Consider the following 17,951-nt stretch of genomic DNA (forward strand, 5'->3'; position numbering starts at 1 on the left):
ATCAGATCAGAAAGATTCTGCTAATGACTGCTGATAAAATCAGAAATTTGATTAATTTCTTAAATGTAATGGTTGATTAAACAACTTCCTTACATGTAATTTATTCCATATGTTAGACTAGCATACAATCATTAAAATTCATAATTCAGAATAATATTCATACTGTGTGGTAGTGCTTGTTCATATGTAAATTAAGTGAAGAAAGCAGGGTAATATATTGTATAGATGGTGTAACCCAAACTGTGTAAATAGAGTGGGTAAGCAAGCCTGGCAGGAAAAACATCAGAACAATACTCTTGGTTGTTTTGGGGATGGGAGATTTATAGCTTATTTTTAGATTATTCTTTATACTTTTAATTTATTCTGTGAATTTTCTTCAATAATCATAGAAAAACTTTATAATAACAAGATAACTACTGAATTCAGAAAATAAGCACTCATTTGTAATGAATACACTTTCATTTACAACTTATCTGGAAAAAAACAAAACATATGAAAAGCCTGTTGCTTCTTTAAAAGTCCAGCTTATATAAATAATTTTAACCATTTCAAATACAAATTAAGTCAAACAATAAAAAATGAATATAAATGGACCACATATGACTCTGATAAATAAGTCTATGCCCTACTCTATATAGCTGGGGTGAAGAAGATGCAGAATGTATCAGCTGTCAGCTGGAAGCCCTCGACTTCATTATCCCAAGTTGAATGTCTCACCCCATTAGTTAGCTTATTCTATTACAAAAAGAATTCACCCTTAGTTCTTGCAGGGAAAAAAACAAGTGTTTCATGTATAGATGTAACTCCATAAATCAAATTAAACAATTAAATTAGCTGACACAATCTCTTCTGTTTTATTGCTCTTTGTGGCAAAACAATCATGCAACATAAAAGGCCCAAATTGCTTTTCCCTTCATATAAGTACTCTTTTAGTATTTTCTGTATATAAGCTGAATATATTTCTTCCCTTTCCATTTTTATGGAATTTTTTTGTGCTTGTTAGAAATAGATATCTCAACAGACAGATTTCCAGACTAATATATATACTGCTAAATTGCTTTACTGGTATGAACAACTTAACTAGCCTTTTAGAAAACTCTAATGCATGTGAAATTATTGTTTTCAATTGTGTTTTTAGATTTATTGACAATCTACAGTAGAACTAGATATGATTATATATTGAAGGAACATAATTATCAGCAGTTATGAAGTTGAATAAAAATATGTCTATTCATATTTTACAAGTATGTTTAGATCAAAGTGGAAAAATGAAATAATTTCAAATATCAGAAAATGTCTTCTAGCATTATAAAAACCACTATCTAAATTAATACTTTTATGAATAATAATAAGAGCACAAGAACTAAATTTAAACCTTTCCATTTATTAAAGAATGTATAGGCAAGTTATTTGCTCTGAGAACTCTTTGTCTTACAAAGTGGCAGTAATAAAACCCACTTCACAGGGCTGTTTAAAGATAAAACAAAATAATGTATTTAAATAATATGGCATGTTGGCTACACATCTAGATCCTCAATAGTGATAATGACTAGAGCGTTTTTATTATAACAGCCTTGACTTCATCATCATCATCATCGTCACCACCAGGATCATTTCCATCAGGTTCATTAGTAAGCTGTTGTGAAGAAGATAAGGTAGAAATGCTGCATAAATAAGAGTAGTGGGGACCACCTCCTCTGTTGAGAGATGACAGTAATTCTAAAATGGTAAAGTGTAGCTCTGGTCAAGTTTAATGTCAGGGGCAGTCTTTAAAAGCGGTGCTAGAGCCCTAGCCGGTTTGGCTCAGTGGATAAAGCATCAGCCTGCTGACGGAAGGGTCCCAGGTTCATTCTGATCAGGGGCACATGCCCGGGTTGCGGAATCAATCCCCAATTGGGGGTGTGCAGGAGGTAGCTGATCAATGAGTCTCTCTCATCATTGATGTTTCTATCTCTTTCTCCCTTCCTCTCTGAAATCAATAAAGATATCTATCTATCTATCTATCTATCTATCTATCTATCTATCTATAAAAGTCTAAGCGACCATCTGACAGTTGGACTGTTTGACAGGGAGTTCTGATGTGCACTAACCACCAGGGGGCAGATGCTCAAAGCAGGAGCTGCTGAGCTGCAGTGACTCAGCAGCTGCGGTTCTCGGGTCACACACCCGGAACCAGAGAGGAGGGAGCCCGATTCCAGGGTTCCTCACTGAGAACCACCCTCTCGCAATCTAGGACCCCTCAGAGGATGTCAGAGAGCTGGTTTTGGCCTGATCCCCGCAGGCCAGGCCAAGGGACCCCACCGGTGCACGAATCTGTGCACCGGGCCTCTAGTATAAAATAAAATAAAAATAAAATTAATTAAAATTAAATTAATAAAATTAAATTAAAATAATAAAATAAGAGGTGCTAGAGCTGAGAGCCACCTATATATATGTTTTGATATATGTTAAAAGGTATCCCAACCAAAAATATTTACAGCTTATGCTACTTGTACTATCCAGTATCCTTTGACTCTCAATTGTTTTTTAAACTTTAATAACTCTTATTCTAATGTCCTTCTAATTAAGACCTCTGAGTGCAGGGTCCATGGGATTGAGCACAGTGCCTGGCAAAGAGTAGGTTCTCAGTATATATTTACAGCAAGGGCCCACGGAATCATTTGGTCTGGCCCTGCCAAGGCATTAGGGGTGAGTTCATTAAATGTTTGACCAAATATAGCAGGCTACTTTTTAAGTTGATAATTTTGTACGGCCTGCAAATAATGCTATAAATATCCAAATGGCCCTTGGCAGAAAAATGGTTCCCCACTCCTGGGCTACAATGTGAATTAATTCCATGAGGGATATTACTTAAAAGTATTAGAAGTTAATGAGGCTATTTACAATGAGTTCAGTTAATTCTGAGAACTGGGACAAAGGTCAGCATCAGTGCACAAGCCTGTGTTGGTGAGCAGGGGCCAGGGAAGGTGAGAAGCCAAATCAAACATTTTCCCCAGTGTTTTGCCATTTGCGTCTCTCTACTTAAATGTGGGGGGGAAAATGCAGGCCATTTAATCATGAATTGAAATAATTATATTTACTTTATCTATTTCTATCTCAACCTATTAATCTTTTCTGTGTTTGCTTTTAATTACTATGGAAAAGTCAGTAAGCTAATGAAGGAAATACTTAAGATGTGGGACTATACTGATTCTGTGATTATGCTGGAACAAATCAGCACAGAATAAAATGAATTATTAGCATGTACACAGGCTAGTGGCACTTGTTTCATTGGGCGGGGAGAGAAAGTCTGAACCCTGGAGATATGTGCTTGGTGGCTTCAGAGAATCTCTGTTGCCTTCGCTCCTCCTATTTGGTGAAGTCGTGTAAATATCAAAGGCCTCCCTCCCTTAGAATTCACTCCCAACCCGATTTTATAAGAATTTGTCATGCCCAGCTGGAATGGCTCAGTTGGTGGAGCATCATCCTTTGCACCAAAAGGTTGCTGGTTTGATACCTGGTCAGGGCACATACCTGGTTTCCAGTTGGATACCCAGTGGGGGCATGTCTAGAAGGCAGCCAATCTCTCTCTCTCTCTCTCTCTCTCTCTCTCTCTCTCTCTCTCTCTCTCTCTCTCTCTCAAGAATGTCCTCTGGTGAGGAATAAAAAATAAATAAAGTTAAGCCCTGGCTTTTGTTGATAAGTGGTTAGAACGTCGGCCTATGCACTGAAGGGTCACAAGTTGGATTCCCAGTCAAGGGCAGGTACCTGGGTTTCGGGTTCACTCCCTGCTCCCAGTCAGGAGACAGCCACCAGCCACCAGCCTATGTATTTCTCTCACATCCATGTCTCTCTCTCTCTCTCTCTCTCTCTCTCTCTCTCTCTCTCTCTCTCTCACTCTCTGAAAAGCAATGGGGGAAAATATCCTCAGGTGAGGATTAACAACAACAACAAAATTAAAAACATTAAGCCAACCTTGGCAAATGTTTAATATGAGAATTTGTCTTACTCCTTTTGTGGATTTAGTGAAATTGTCTACCTGTTGATAACAACTGTAGATTTAGGGTGAAGGGATCCGAAATATACCACTGTGAAGAGTTGGGTCTTTTTTGCTTTTGTTTTCTGAACTCACATTATCTTCCTAAAAACAGAGCATCCCAAAAGAATCCTGTCATATATCCCCTCCTTCGAATTTTACACCCAGAGAAGATTGCCTGCTATCACCTGAGACAAGAAGTAGGCGTAAGAAATCACCTAAACACACATTGTCACAAAACTATCACATCTCCTATCTCTCCTTCTATGGGCCCACTTATCTCCAAAAAGTCCTTCATTTTTCCATGAGTGCCCCTCTCACACTCCCCTTCCCCTAATAAGATGCGAGCCAAATTCTAACCACCTCATCACATTTTCTGCGAACAACTACATACATACATGAATAAAAAAATCTCTTTTCTCCTGATAACCTTGCTTTTGTCAGTGTAATTTGCACACCCCCAACACTAAACCTAAGAAGATAGAGGAAAAGTTCCTCTCCCCGCCCAATGAAACACATGCTGCAGTATGAGTAGATGTTTAAACCTAGGCTGCCCCTAATATATTAAAAATTGTGATGACTGGTAACCTGAGAGGCATGTGAAACCATGACAATTCCTTAGGGCCCTTTGCAAACTCCTTCCTCAGCTGTGACTTCAGCATCTGGATTGTGGTATCACAAACCAATGTGTCAGTAATTACAATACAAAAATAATAATTTCTATTATGCATTATGCTTTTAAACATTCAAAGAGTCATAATTAAACATGCAAAACCAATTAAAATATGAATAGTAGTCCTGGCTGGTGTGCTTGGTGGCTAGAGCGTCAGCCCATGCACTGAAATGTCTCAGGTTCGATGCCCAGTCAAGGGCACACATGGGAGTTGCAGGTTCAGTCCCCAGCCCAGTCAAAGCACGTTCAGGAGCCTCCCTTACTCCTTCCCTTCCACTCTCTCTTAAAATCAATAGAAAAATATTCATTTTCATTCTGTATAGCAGGTTTCAGCACCAGTATCTCTGTGGGAAACTTTATGTGATCTAGGAAATGTACATGGCCATATATGAGAATGTTCATTGTCTCTTATGTTATATAGGCTCTCTGTGATTTCATAGACTGTTTGCCATTGAAGAAATTTATATGTTTAACTATCCATTGAGGTCATAGTTAAGACAGTTAACAATATTTTAAAACTAGAGGCCTGGTGCACAAAATTCTTGCACGGGTAGGGTCCCTAGGCCTGGCCAGCAATCAGGGCCAATTTGGACCTTCCGACTGCTGGCCAGGGCCTTCCTTCGTTCTGCGCCACCCCCTGATGGTCAGCGCACATCATAGCAAGTGATCGGTCTCCCAGTAGAACTCCCACGAGGACAATTTGCACATTAGGCTTTCTTATAGAGAGATTAGGAGATTTCAAACAAAAGCCCAGATTCTTGACTTCATTTGAAGAATCTAATGGTTTGGCAATTCTCCGCCCTCCTTTCCATGTTTGTGCATTTCTACAGGAAGCAACCTCTAGATCTCAGGGTGACTGCCCCCTTTGGAGTGGTCATGTTTACCATCTCTCTTCTGTTTCATTCATTTTGTGTGATCTTCCTGATTCCTGTAGGATTTGACCTTAAAATGTGCATACAACATATATTTTATTTTTTTAAATTTCATTTTATTGTTTAAAGTATTACAAATAGTAGTACATATGTCTCCTTTTTTCCCCATTGACCTTCCCCCGGCCTCCCCTGCTCCCCAGCACATGCCCTCACCCCCAACCCCCAGTGTCTTGTGTCCATTGGTTATGCTTATATGCATGCATACAAGTCCTTCAGTTGATCTCTTACCCCTCTCCCCCCCAAACCCTCTCCAGCCTTCCGGCTGTAGTTTGACAGTCTGTTTGATGCTTCTTTGCCCCTGTATCTATTTTTGTTCATCAGTTTATAATGTTCTTTATATTCCACAAATGAGTGAGATCATGTGGTATTTTTCTTTCACTGCCTGGCTTATTTCACTTAGCATAATGCTCATCCAGGGAGTATATGGTGACTGAACCTGTAGCTACAAGAATAGAACCACCTGAGAGTTACACAGTGTTATGGACTGAATTTTTTCCCCACCCCCCCAAAATCCATATGTTGAAGCCCTAACCTCTAATGTGTCTATTTTAGAGATAGAGCTGTTACTGAGGTAATTAAGGTTAAATGTGGTCATAGGGTAGGTCCCTATTTCAATACAACTGGTGTCCCTATAAGAAGAGAAATAGAAACTATTTCTCTCTTCCACCCTGAGAGAGTACAGAAGGAAAGTTACATGGGAACATAGTGAGAAGGTGGCTGCCTACAAGCCATAAAAGAGAGTCTTCACCAGAAATAAATTTCCCAACACTGTACTTATGGATTTGTAGCTTTCAGAATAGTGAGAAAATAAATATCTGTTGTTTAAGCCACCCAGTCTGTGGCATTTTGTTATGGCAGTCCAAGCAGAGAAATACACACAGACCAAACCCAGCCTCCTCTGGACATGGTCTCTCCACATCCACTCTTCAGTTAGGTGCTTATCTTCTTTCACCTAAACTTTTACAGTCACTTCCTAAGCAGTTTACCTGTCTTTGCATCATCCGTTTTCAATAGTTGCCATGGAAGAGTTCTTTTTAAAATATATATATATATATTTATATTTAAATTGATTTCAGAGAGGAAGGGAGAGAGAGAGATAGAAACATCAATGATGAGAGTATCCTTGATTGGCTGCCTCCTGCATGCCCTGCCCCTTCCCGCTACTGGGGATCAAGCACACAGCCCACAACCGGGTATGTGCCCTGATTGGGAATTGAACTGTGACCTCCTGGTTCCTAGGTTGACACTCAACCGCTGAGCCACTCTGCCTGAGCAAGTTCTTTTAAAAATGCAATGATTATAATATGTACTCTTGTTTTGAAATATAAACATACACATTAAAATTAATAAAATTAACACATTCAGGTCCATACACACTCTATAGTAGCCCTGAAGATCCTTTGTTTCTTATCATCCCTGCCCACATTCCTAGAGCACTAGGCCCCTTGCTGGGCCTCCATGCCCAGTTTTAGTAAGAATCCTGCTAGATCAGTTCAGAGAGAATCCCCTCTCTTGATATCTTATCATCCTCAATATCTGGTCAAATTTCTCATCTCTCATCCTCAGCAGTTGATCATCCTAGACAACCTTCAGCAAGATTCCTGTTGAGTAGGGTTATCATAAATCCCCCTACCTTGATATGTCCTCTTAGTAATTTTCCACCCACTGACCCCCGCATTCTGCTTGTTGGCTATAAATCCCCACTTTTTCTTGTATTCAGAATTAAGCTCAGTTTTATACTTTAGTCTTTTTTCTCCTATAAAATCTTTTTATTTGTTTAAGTACTGTCCCTATTGTCTTCTTTAACATCTCCTAAACCAAAATTTTTTACATGTCCCTGTTCTTTTACTCCTGCATTCCTTCTGATTTCTTCCAGGCTACACCAAAAAAGGCTCATGCTTTCTTTATGGGCCCATTTAAATCACACTGCTTGTTAAAGTCTTCAGGGTACAAATTATTATTTACTAGAGGCCCGGTGCACGAAATTCGTGCACTGGGGGGGTGGGGGAGTGTGCCCCTCAGCCCAATCTGCACCCTCTTCAATCTGGGACCCCTCAGGGGATGTCCAACTTCCAGCAGTAGGACATCCCTCTCACAATCCGGAACCGCTGGCTCCTAACCACTCATCTGCCTGCCTGCCTGATTGTCCCTAACCCCACTGTCTGCCTGCCTGCTCGCCCCTACCTTGATCTCCTGCCAGCCTGATTGCCCCTACCTTGCCCTCCCCTATCAGCCTGATCACCCCAAACTGCCTGTGCCTTGGCCCCCAGTCTGGCCTCCCTCTGGAGGCACCACCCCCATAACCCCAATGCTGCTGCCACTGCAGCTGGTTATGGCTGCCTGAGCCTTGGCCTTTGTAGCCACTGCGGCTTTGTCTGGAAAGATGTCCGGAAGACAACCACTCTAATTAGCATATTACCCTTTTATTAGTATAGATTTGGGGACCATTACAACCACGCAGAACTTGAAGAAAACACATGGCCCTGGTCAGTTTGGCTTAATGGAGAGAGCATCGGCCTGTGGACTGAAGAGTCCAGGTTTGATTCTGATCAGGGGCACTGGGTTTCGGGCTCAATCCCCAGTAGGGGGCCTGTGGGCGGCAGCTGATCAGTGATTCTTTTTTTTTTTTGATATATTTTATTGATTTTTCACAGAGAGGAAGGGAGAGGGATAGAGAGCTAGAAACATCGATGAGAGAGAAACATCGACCAGCTGCTTCCTGCACATCCCCCACCGGGATATGTGCCAGCAACCAATGTACATGCCCTTAACCGGAATCGAACCTGGGACCTTCCAGTCCGCAGACCGACGCTCTATCCACTGAGCCAAACCGGTTTCGGCTGATCAGTGATTCTTATCATTGATGTTTCTATCTCTCTCTCTCCTTCTCCCTTTCTGAAATTTTAAAAATATATATTTTTTAAAGAAAACACATGATCTTCACTTTGGGCTTTGTCATCTTACAATATCCTTTGTGCAGTGTTTTAACTTCCCTCAACTTTCCTTTACCCACCTTTAAAGTGCAATCTATTTTGGGGAAGATGATCAGGAAAGTGATTCCAATGGGTAGAAGTTTTTTTTGGAGGGGATGGGTCATGAAGATATTTAAAAATTGAGCATGGTGATGGTTGTACCACTCTGAATTTACTTTAAAAAACCAGTTCATTGTACACTTTAGGTGACATGTACAGTATATGGGTTATATCTCAACAAAGCTGTTCTTTTATTTCTTTTTAAATAAAGACCAGTCTTATAATCAATTGCAAATGTTTTCAGAGGCCCCTCAAGATTTGCTCACCATGTCCCAAATCACGGCTGTGATTCCCAGTTGCCTCCAGTCCTGGTGGATCTGGATGGTGTGGTTTGCAAAAGAGAAGGTGGCAAGAGGCTTATGGAATTTCGACAACCCCATTCCCCCGGTCTCCTCATAGGGCACCAGGGCCATTCCCACTGTGCCAGCTCTGCTCCCTTTAACCTGTTGGGCAAAAGAATCCTGCGTGCTCTGGCCAGAAAGTGCATTCTTTCTTAGGTGGCCCGGATGCTTTTTTTAAGGTCGTTTTATGGATTCAAAAGAATAAACAGAGATGTGGAAAGCTTTTGTCAAAATCCTTTTACATGGTTCTTCCAGTCTCATGGGAAATGAGATGTGGCTCTGAATTCATCCCAAAGTGTGTCTTTGGGCAAAAGCACCCAGAACGGCACAACTCCTGCAGAATGCCCCACACACTTTGCTGTCAGGACTCAGGGGGGCTTGAGGGTGAGCGAGGCGGCGGTGCCAGCACAGGACCTGGGAGAAGGTAGCGCTTTCTACACTGCCCAGGCCACGTGGACTACAGCAGTACCCGCCCAGGTGGGCAGGGTGTTTCTGCTGTTTTGTTTTTGGTCTGGCCTCCACCCCGTCAGCCACAGACCTGTGCCTGCACTGAGACTGAATGGTTTGATGGCCCTACTTTTTGGTGGACAGTGGATGCACTCCCAGAGACTGGCTGTTAGACTCTGGCGGCTTCTGAGTCCCTTGCGGGGAGAGCCCGGCCCTAGGTCAAGAACAGACTCAGGCGTCCTCGGCCAGGAGGCCTCCTTGGGCTAGGGGCCGCCACAGTTTGAAGGCTGGCCATGACCCCAATCCTGGTAGGGGTCTCCTCTGGGGTGCTGGCAGGCCTGGGCTAGGGCTGCGGGTGGTTTAGAGGCTGGTCACGCCCCTGATCCTGGTGGGGGTCTCCTCTGGGGTGCTGGCAGGCCTGGGCTAGGGCTGCGGGCGGTTTAGAGGCTGGTCAAGCCCCCGATCCTGGCGGGGGTCTCCTCTGGGGTGCTGGCAGGCCTGGGCTCTGGCGCCGCAAAGGGAGAGGTTCCTGAACCTGCTTCCCACACACCTAGGCTAGGATACATCTTGTAGGAGGCGGCTTCAATGCCGGGGGTCGGTGACCAGGTCCTCCAGAGCCTCGCTTTCTGGGCTGCAGTCCCACGTCTCCCAGTGCTCCAGCCTCGGATGCGCCCACGCAGTTGCTCCCACCACCAGCTACATCAGCGCAGGCCACAGCAGCTAAAGCCAGACCCTTGGAAGCCAGGCCACCACACCCACCACCGCTAGTAGCTCTCTGCTGCTCGCTCTCTGTGCCCTGTCCACTGGGGTGGGGGAGTGCTCCCAGCCCAGAGGCCCTCCCTCCCTCCGCAGCCTGGCTTGGGAAGCTGGCCTCATGCTGGGGCTACTATGCCAGCATGCCCACTCGGCTACTATGGGTGCGACACGGGCCCCACGGAGGCCAACCTGGAGAACGTGGACCCCAGCTCTGCATCCGGCTGCTGCAGATGGCCTCGGTGGTCAACTACCACCTGCTCCTTCCACTGGCCCCATTGATCCCTCTCAGCACCAGCCATTTAGGCCAGGGTGGCAATCGCCCGGGAACCCCGGCCCTGGAGCAGCTGGCTGTGCCCGGCCACGCCCCCCGGGTTCCTGATCTGGCCCGGGACCCCCGGGAGACTGCTGGCCGTGCCCGGCCACGCCCCCCCGTCGCGATCCTAGCCGGGGACCCCCGGGAGGCTGCTGGCCGTGCCCGGCCACGCCCCCCCGGTCGCGATCGCTCCCCAGGACCCCCCGGAGGCTGCTGGCCGTGCCCGGCCACGCCCCCCCGGGTCGCGATCGCTCCCCAGGACCCCCCGGAGGCTGCTGGCCGTGCCCGGCCACGCCCCCCCGGTCGCGATCGCTCCCCAGGACCCCCGGGAGGCTGCTGGCCGTGCCCGGCCACGCCCCCCCGGGTCGCGATCGCTCCCCAGGAACCCCGGGAGGCTGCTGGCCGTGCCCGGCCACGCCCCCCCGGGTCGCGATCCCGCCGGGGACCCCCAGGAGGCTGCTGGCTGTGCCCGGCCACGCCCCTCTAGGGTTGCCATCGCTCCCCAGGACCCCCGGAACTAAGAGGATTTGGCGCCGCCATCTTGGTTTTCTCAACGGCCAGATAGGCCACCCGGAGTCCCGCCCCCAGCCTCTCGCAGGCCCAATCATGGGCATAGCGGAGGTGCGGTCAATTTGCATGTTTCTCTATTATAAGGTAGGATTTCTTTTTGGTGCTTGTAAGGTACTTTGTATACACATCTATTGTTACTTGGTCAATTTTATTATCACTTTTTTTTTTTCTTTTACATTATCCTCTCTAACCATCAAACTCAGGGCCTTTCATCTTTATTATTTATTTTATTTTTACCCAAGATGCTATTCTGCTGTCAGGCACTTAGGAAGTAATTATATATTTATTAATCAAATATTTGTTAATGCTGGCATAGAAGTCAGTGTAAAGACAATAATAGGAGCAAATAAAGGCCAAAGCAACAACAATCCCCCTCCTTTCCCCTAAAATTACCTTTTAAATATGGCACAACCCAATTTTAAGTGTATATGAGTTACAATTAACCTCATTATAACCAGAGCCAAATGGATGAAGCCCACATATTTTAGCTGTTACAAATTTATTTTAAGTTTGTAAGAAGTTTCCAGAGCGTCTCCAATATGTCTATAAGGTATAGTCCCATTCTGTAATATTTTTTTTAGCTTAACAAGGAAATGTGGTTGTTGTTGGATAGATATGGAAAATAAAGGAATTACAATATTTTTGAGTAATAAAATACTTAAAAAACACTCCTGTTGGCTGTTGAAAGCCCTCCTATTGTCTTTGAGGCCATTTCAACCTGCTGGGAAGAAGAAATCAGCTGTTCTTTATTGGCCATCACACTTTAACCAGAGTTTGATCAAAGGGGAACTTACAACATCCACTAGAGCAGTGGTCGGCAAACCGCGGCTCGTGCCATGGTTTGCCGCTCTGTTGACTAATGAGTTTGCCCACCACTGGACTAGAGCAACACAAACAATCCAGGTCCATTGCTATTCCAGCCAGCTGGCTCCTTTGTCATTATGTCAGTGCATTTTCACTGATGCAGCTTTTGCATCTAAGAAATATTAAAAATTAATAAAGCACTGTTGTTTTTTCTTCTAAGCTTTCTTATCAATGAATCATCTATCATTTACCTTATCATTTACCAATTTACTAAAATAAACCAATTACTAATATGTTTCATATTATTTAAAAGACCATGACTAAGGTAGGTGGAAATTGGAAGTATAGGAAGTAAAAGACCCAAGTCTTTGTGCTATTATAATCTCCAAATGAGGAAGTTAGGCTAAAATTCATTTGATGGCTACAACAGCACAAAGACTTGGGTCTTTTACTTCCTATAATTCCAGCATTTCCTAAAATATTACAGGAACAGATGAAATATCATTATAGATAAAAACATGGGGGAATCTATAATGAAAAATGCTTAAGGAGCACTGCATTAAATAAAGTTAAGGAGGTTTTATTTTGAACTGCAGGACTTCTCAGTATCTTTTTTGAGTAAAACCAAAGAGGTATTAATTACCTTGTAGCCATCCTTGCCTATCCTATTTGGAATGGATATCAGAATTTTAAGAAAATTTTATGAAACAACATCCTGTATAAGGAGGTATTTTAAATTAACAGATGGACTTACATAATTATAATATTTAAGACTATACAATTTAAAAAGATATACACCCAGAATCATTGCCTGAATATAGGACTTTAAAAGAGCTTTAGAAATATCCTATACAATAAAAGCCCAGCGACTGAATGGCAGAATGACCAGAATGACCAGAATGACCAGTCGATCATTCACTATGACATGCACTGACCACCAGGGGGGCAGATGCTCAATGCAGGAGCTGCCCCCTGATGGTCAGTTTGCTACCACAGTGGGAGCACGGTTCAGCTGACTGGGATGAGCGGCTGCTCCCACTTCGAGCCCCGGGCCAGTGGGCAGGAACCTGGGCTGTGTTTGTCTCCTCCTCGCCCCAGGCTCCTCTTTCTTGCTCCCTGCCACCTCCTCTGGACAGCCTGTGGGCCGTGCAGCACCGCCGCCGGGCTCCCAGAGCTGACCCTAGAGTCTGGGAGGTGGGTTCGTGGCCGCAGTGGGACTAAGGCCTACTCCGCCTCCTCTCAGTGCTATTGTCCCTGGGCCTGGCCCCGATTGGGTCCCCTGGAGAGGCAAGTGCTCTGGCTCCAAGGAAGATGCGGGTCCACAGCCACTTGGCTGATCTGGATGAGCGGTGCTCCCACAGCAGGCTGATCCCCACAGGCCACGTCCCCCACCAGTGCACAAATCCCATGCACCAGGACTCTAGTCTAATAAAGGAGAGGGTCCTAGCTCTGCTAATGGTAGGATTTTTCACTATAATATTTTTGCTGTTTAATATACACAAGTGACTAAAGTGTATTTTTGTATTTCTTAAATTGTATAATTCTTTCAAAACACATACAATTGTCAAAAGCTGAATCTAACTCAAGACAATTATTTCAGGTGCAACACATCATTCGTTTATCTATTTTAAAGATTAGTGCCATTGTTATTTTGATATTCTCTTTCCCTTGACTGAACACAGCTAATAGAACAAATAAGAAACATTAAAATGTCTTTTTTTATATTAAGTGTTTATGTTTCCATAGGCCTGGCATCTATCTGTTAATTTTAAGATAGTGGTTTGAGAACTTTAGAGTACATAAGAATCACTGGGAGGGCCGGCTAAACTCAGAATGCTGGCCCACACACAGAGTTGTTGATTCAGTAGGTCTTGGATGGAGCTGCAACTCTGCATTCCTAACGAGTTCCTAAGTGATGCTGAAGCTGCTGGTCCAGGTAGCACGCTTGAAGAGCCACTGCTTTCATAGATTCCAATTGATTAGTGCACACCTGGGTCTTTCTGTGGGCTGAGGTTCCTCCTTTAGGCCCCAGTCTGGAGCCTTAAAGGAGCAAAGAGAGCTGGTTATCCCAACTGTCTCCAAAATAAGTCACCTCTCTGTGAATTCCTAGGTTCTGCCACAATAATCTCAGTTCCTAAAACCCAACCCATTTCCCCCCTCTTTAATGTTTCCCACTATCAGCTAATAAAGGGTAAGGTCATTAGATTCAAAATGTTGTCCACACTTTGGATTTCTTCCCCTCTAATCGCTGCCTTTTATTTTTCCACAAAACTCATTCCCTCTCTTACATTACATTTTTGTAGGGTCCTGGCTCTTTCCTGGCATCATTTGACTCTCTACCAGTGGCCGGTATTGCTAGCCTGCTTGAGTATGTACCTATATTCACTCCTGTGTTCATTCATTCCGCATACATTTGTTAAAGGCTCGACATATCACAAATATGACAAGAATTGTGCATTCATGGGCTTACATTGTCATAAGGGGGATATAAAATAAGTGTGAAAATAAGTATGGTATATGCAAGAAGTGATGTGTAAATTGAAGAAAATGGCATAAAGTAATGGCCAAGAAAGTGACTGGAAATGAAACGTCTTAGCTACTCTAGAAACACCTCCCTGAGAAGGTAACGTTAAGCTGCAGCGGAAATGCTGTGATGGAGGCAATAAAGCAGTGAATGTGGAGAAGGGCACTTCCGGCAGAGAAAGCATCAGTGCAAACGCAGAAAGAAGTCCAGGGCGGTTGAAGTTAGTGAAGGGTCAGCCAGGGAAATGGCTGGAGAGGAATTCTGGGGTAGGGGGTGGCAAAATTTTTCATAAGCCACTTATAACTACATGTCTCTCTCTCTCTCTCTCTCTCTCTCTCTCTCTCTCTCTCACACACACACACACACACACACACACACACGCACACACACATGGTATACAGATTAGAAGACTGGGATGAGTGTCAACACTTCCTCTGGCCAACAGGAGTGAAAAGATCAGCATCTGATAGAGGAGAAACTAAAGATTAACCTGAGCATTCACTGTCCAGCCTTTGCAGTTGGCTGCACTAAAAGCACAGGAATCATACACAGCTCTTATTTCTTTGGGACACATTTCTTTGTGATGATGGACTCACTAAACAGCACTGGGCAAAAAAAAAAAAAAAAAAAAGACCCCCACAATCTCGGCTGTGCAGCAGCCTGTTGCGGTCTCCTCTGCAAATGAGCTCTCCAGCCTCGCATCCCATTCCCGCCACCTGTGATCACGCCCCAGAGTCCCTGAGGGGTGGGCACCCAGGTTTCCCCCAGGCCACAAGCAAGAAGAGCACTGGCAGCCTTCCCCTCCAGCGGCTCGCTCGTGGCCACCCACGACTACTACCAGCGCCACCTGGTTCCACTCCCAGTGACAGCTGCTCTGCAAGTGCCAGGTGCCCTGGGGAAGCCACTCCCTACCCCTCGGGTCTCTCGAGAGCCACCCGGGTCACTGGTGGGTGAGCTTCTTTTTCAGGAAGTTCACTCTCTGGTTCATGGCCTCCATGTTGGAGTCCCCAGAGCACTTGGAATCTCCCCAGGCCTCCAGCGGCACCATCACCTGGGACCTGGCTCAGGAAACCACAAGGAAGCAGCCTGGTGGCCAGTCCTGCAAAGCCACTCCGGGGCCCCGTCCTGAGTGACCAGACTTCCAGAGGTGCTAGGCATTGTTGAGCCCTTTCCGCTCTCCCTCCGTTGCTCCTCCTCACCCCACCCACAGACGAGGCAGGCTGCAGCAAGCAGCAGTGAGGTCCTTCTTTATATCCAAACAGCAAAGCACCAACAAGGAAGCTGAGAGAGCAGCACTCTCTCCTACCCAAGCCACACGCCAGCCTACCTGACACCCAGGACTGTAACCGTGTGCCTTGCACCACGTGGAATACAAAGGACAAGCAGCCAGCTCTTATTTCAGAATATGGATACATGCAGTCTTCACCTCTTGTCCTTTTCACAATGCTGAGTTCAAGAACCACTCTACGTATTGATACATAGTAGTGCTGGAAATGGGTACTCCCTTCCTACCCAATAAAGTCAAAATTCTGAGTGTAGAGAGGGCAAAATTAGGTCAGAAGTATGTCTTACAACATTATTTTACACAGACAATATTCTCGAACAACAGTGATTCTGGTAAAATTGACAAAACAATTTCCAGCAAACACACTCACACACAACACACCTACCTTTAAGCAATATGAAACAATTATGAATCAGAAATTAGCCTAAAGCAAGAGTTGAATGCTTTCAACAAACCCCTCAAGAAAAGCATCAAGCTTACTGTATCTGATAATTTGAATTATGTTTTAATCTTTATATCGTTAGCCTCCAGGTACATCTGAGGGTATCCAAATCAACAGGAATTTATCAGTCAGGGTTCTTTTTAAGTAAAGAACGTAAGTCTATGTTTATAATTTTGCTTTAGATCTATTAAAATTTGCTGCCATGTAACCTGAAATTTGTTAAATATTCTCACCAGCAATGCAAATTTTTTCAGTATACAGAGTTTAAAAAGTCTTGAAGTCTTAAAGTCTTGAAGTGAAATCACCTTAGTTTTTTTTAAATGTTCCAAAATAATTATTATATCAAAATAAAAGTCCACTGGTTTATACTGTAAAACTCCTAGGATCTCATTTATGAAGTTGCTTTATACACTCCTCATTATCACATATGCTGATGGCATTACCTGTCTGCATCGACAGTCACATCGTGAACACCTCTCTGAATGGCATCCCTGGAAGTCACTGGGTCTGGAATTCGGTTCAGACTTCTAGTATACAGGTTGAGTCCTCCATCTGTCATGTATCTGAAAATAAATGTGTGATTAATCAACAGAAAATTAAATGACCTCATCTGTACAATTGCAGTTAATAAACAGTGTTCACATTTTTCAATAATTATGCAAATATTCTTGATTATAGTTTTTTTTCTACATAAACATTATACTCACCAGAAAGAATTAGAATATCTTTTCAAGTTTATTAGGAAATCAGTCTTCCTTACTACAACAAGTAACTAGCCAATTATAAAACCTTCTGTTTTCCCCCTTCTGCTATCTGCATTTTGAATAGGCTTGTAAATAATATAACTCTTAGCAAAATAAAAGCAACATCATTTCATTTTTGAAGCATTGATGGTCACAGGAGTAATGGAACATTACTAAACTTAAATTAATTTATTTGACAAGTGGAATATATGCTACAGTTGGCCACTATCATAAGCTAATAACCAAGATGTATTAAATGTTTAACATGTTGCCAGGAACTTTTCAAATAGTTCACATGTAATAACATTATTTATACCCGCATTAGAGATAAAGAAATGAGTAGGCACGAAAGGTTAGGTCTTACACAAGGTCACTCAAACAGTCATGGCAGAATTGAGAAATGACTCTACAAAGTTTGCTCCAGGAACCATGATCTTAACCACCAGGCATTGCTCTCTGAACTGAAGGACCACACGGTCTGCCCATGTCCTGTCTGGGATCTATTTCCCTATGATCACAGGGCCACCACCATTACTCAGGGCTGGTACAGCCGCAGTCGTGTTACTATTAGGTAATCTTGCTTGCTGGACCAAGGAGGATTAGAACAGGGTGTTTAATCTCACATTCCATGCTAGGCTAATTTTTTTTTTTTCCTTGAAAACTGGGATAAAGACATAGTTTTTCTATGTGGAGAGAGTGGATGATAATGGAGACCCAGGAGCTGTGGGTGTTTATCATCACTACAAGCAAAGAGCCACAGAGAAAGCTGGTCAGCAAAGTAAAAACAATGGCACAGGTGCACAGAGAGAAGCAGAGACACTTGGCCCCATGGCTTCAGCTTCACAACTTGCCCTTGGGTTCTGGGAGTCATCCCTGCTTCTTTATAATAGGTGACCATTGTGCTTAAGCAAATTCAAGTTGCTTTCTCTTTTTGGTATCAAAAAACGTAATCATGATCATCCTGAACATTCACCAAATTGCTGCACAAGGGTTGTGAAATCGGCTAATTACTTACAGGATTAGTAAATTCTGTCTTTACTAGTTGAAGGACCTTGAACAAGTCTTATAAACTGG

General features: G+C 43.8%; 1 protein-coding gene and 1 pseudogene across 2 annotated transcripts in view; one reads left to right on the forward strand and one right to left on the reverse strand.

Moving 5' to 3' along the window:
• Positions 1–17,951, reverse strand: part of NAV3 (neuron navigator 3) — a 359,287-nt gene that overhangs the window by 132,227 nt on the left and 209,109 nt on the right. For both annotated transcript variants that reach the window (XM_054718827.1, XM_054718826.1), the window contains exon 12: positions 16,578–16,697. In XM_054718827.1, coding sequence (XP_054574802.1) covers positions 16,578–16,697 — 120 coding nt within the window. The remainder of the gene's footprint in view (positions 1–16,577; positions 16,698–17,951) is intronic.
• Positions 12,200–15,540, forward strand: LOC114232304 (pancreatic progenitor cell differentiation and proliferation factor-like; annotated as a pseudogene).

The sequence above is a fragment of the Eptesicus fuscus genome, chromosome 7 (genome assembly GCF_027574615.1).
Source record: "Eptesicus fuscus isolate TK198812 chromosome 7, DD_ASM_mEF_20220401, whole genome shotgun sequence".
Taxonomy (NCBI): domain Eukaryota; kingdom Metazoa; phylum Chordata; class Mammalia; order Chiroptera; family Vespertilionidae; genus Eptesicus; species Eptesicus fuscus.